The sequence below is a fragment of the Cyprinodon variegatus genome, unplaced genomic scaffold (genome assembly GCF_000732505.1).
Source record: "Cyprinodon variegatus isolate N-32 unplaced genomic scaffold, C_variegatus-1.0 Scaffold1075, whole genome shotgun sequence".
Lineage (NCBI taxonomy): Eukaryota > Metazoa > Chordata > Actinopteri > Cyprinodontiformes > Cyprinodontidae > Cyprinodon > Cyprinodon variegatus.
In genome coordinates, this window is record NW_015151528.1 from 36,215 (window position 1) to 38,800 (window position 2,586).

General features: G+C 48.9%; 1 protein-coding gene across 3 annotated transcripts in view; it reads right to left on the reverse strand.

Annotated features, from left to right (window-relative positions):
* ccdc22 (coiled-coil domain containing 22) overlaps positions 1–2,586 on the reverse strand; it is a 70,271-nt gene that overhangs the window by 18,299 nt on the left and 49,386 nt on the right. Inside the window, exons 12-13 of one of the 3 annotated variants that reach the window (XM_015400125.1) lie at positions 557–728; positions 242–381 (exon numbers count right to left, since the gene is read on the reverse strand). The exons of the other annotated variants lie outside the window; for them this stretch is intronic. Coding sequence (XP_015255611.1) covers positions 257–381; positions 557–728 — 297 coding nt within the window. The 3' untranslated portion in view covers positions 242–256. Of the gene's footprint in view, positions 1–241; positions 382–556; positions 729–2,586 lie in introns of those variants that run through there. 3 annotated transcript variants of the gene reach the window in all.

Genomic DNA, 2,586 nt, shown 5'->3' on the forward strand with positions numbered 1-2,586 from the left:
ATATATATATATAGATATATAAAATATACCAACATAGTCACGTGTGACCCCCGCTGACACCTGTGAGCCTATATAATCATGTGACAACGACAGCAACAGTCCCTTAATCTTCTGGTGAAAACACAATGATTCTGAGCGCTCTGGCAGTCATCCGGTATTCATAGAACCGTAGTTGCAGTCGTAACTTTTGTTCTATTTCATCCCTACTGACCGCCAGAGGTGGTGCTTAAAGCACAGATCACAATTACCAACAGAGTCATGAGGAATCACATACAGAAAATAAACAACCCGAAAACATGCCCACCTCACTGGGAAGACGGTGTGCGCCGGGATAGGATTCCCTCCATTGGGTGAAAGGCGGCCAAGTTAACCCTGTAAAACCTAGCAAAAATATTCGGGGATGACCAAGAGGCTGCTGAACAAATAGCATCCAGAGTGACACCAGTCATACGAGCCCATGACACACTAACGCCCCTGGTGGAATGGCACCACACACCAGCGGGGGTTTGCGGCCCTGCAGAAAGTAGGTCTATGTGATTGAGCAAGGTGTGCGTGCCTGCAGTGGCTTGGGTTTCTGTGGGTGCACAGATGAGCCAGTCGTCCAAATAAGGCAGGATCTTCAATCCATTGGCCTGCAGAGGACACAAGGCTGCGGCCATGCTCCGCTTGAACACATGCAGGGACAGGGAGAGGTCGAATGGAAGAACTCTGAACTGAAAATGCTTGCCCTGAAATGCAAAGCGGAGAAACTGACAATGTTATGGTGCAATTGGGACATGAAAATATGCGTCCCTCAAGTCGACCAAGGTGAACCAGCCGCCTGGGGAGCTTGCCTGAAGCACATCTCTGTTGCTAAACAGTCTCCCAGCCTTTTACGGGACTAAAAAATACTTTGAGTAAAAGCCCCCTGGATCCCGCAGGGGGTCGACAGGCAATATAGAACCCTTGGCCAGCAATGTGTCAATCTCTTGGCTCAGAGCCTGATCCTTTAGCTGGTCGTGAATTACTGTCGACCGGGGAAAGGAGGGCAGCGGTGGAACTATAGCACATAACCCTGGGTAAGTGTAAACACCACCCATGGATCGGTAACAAGAGCGGCCCAGCAACCGAGCTGGTCCGAGGTAAAGTGTCCCACCGCCCAGTGATGTCATCTTCAAGCCCCCTGCCCTTAGGGGGGCGGGAGAGTTGCCAAGTGGCCCGCCTTGGTTGAGAAGCAACATGAGCCCGACCTCTGGGTGGATCCCACTGGCTATGGGCAGCCATGGGCAGGCTGCCCCAAGTAGGGTGTAGTCTGGGCAGGATAAGTGCGCCATAGAGACACAGAGGCACTACCAGCAGAACGCTGCACTTGTCTGCGATGAAGGCCGGCCAACTGCTATCTGGTACGCGAAGCCTGGGCCGACCGCTCCAGGGCTGCAACTCTCCAGGAACCACTGGAAGGCCCATCGTCCTTCTACACGCCTCCGTTAGAGGAGACTAAGCCAGCCAAACCTGGCGACGTGCCTGAACAAGGGTAGACAGTACACGTCCAATTTCCTTAGACAGAAGAGCAAACGCATGGAGAGATGAGTCCTTGAGTAGGTGACTCGATTTCAACACCCTCCAAAGAAGCTGAGAGACCCAGCAATAAATGCGACAGGGAATTACCAAGTTGCCCCAAACGAGACCTAGAGTCATAGGCTCTATCACTAGAAGTCCCGGAGAATTCCAGTTTTCCTGCAAGCCCCCTGCCCTACTTCAAGTTTGTGTATTCACTCTACTTTGCTAACTGTCCTTGTTGTAATGCAAATAACCTTTGATATGACCAGCTCTTCTACATGACACTGGATAAAGGCTGAAACAAACTGGCATCAAAACAAGAGCATGCTCCAAACACTTTTCATTACCTGCTCCTGCAACATCATCCTTTTTGCAAGAATATCTTGATAAGTCATAACTAAATCTTTTAATTAGGCAAACCTATTAAACAACCAGATATCATAGGGGTCCTAGTTTCTGAGCTGGGAACAGGTCATAACACTGCATTTCCAACAAGGCAAGGCAGTGCCTATTTATATTGTCCATTCACCAACAGACTAATTTCTATTGCAAAGCCCACTATGTGAAAGAAAGAACAACTCAGAGAATAATTGTATTTTGTCTTGTCTCACCTTTTCATGCCATTCAACATTTCAGCTTAGAAAATGACAGTATGAAACAGTATGATCTCAGTATTGGAGTAACATTTATTTCACCCAAGGAAAAGCACTACATATGAAGCTACAATTGTCCCATTCACAAACCCAATGTGAGTCCTTCCTGCATTTGTGACAGGAAGGACAAGAAATCTGGGATTTCCAGTGCCATAGAGCAGATCATCAGTGACACGACACTGAGGACGAGGACACCTGGCATTAGCTCTCAAAGCCTAATCAGGCACCACAATGAGGGAAGCTATGGCCGGCTCAACAGAAGGCATATGGCCCAAGCAAAAATTGGGCTCATCTTGCATGGCCACCAGTGCTCTGTCAGCAGAGGTCAGCCTCGAAAAGGCCTTAGTGTACGCCCAACAGGAATGGACCTCCTTCACATACTTTGCAGATGGGG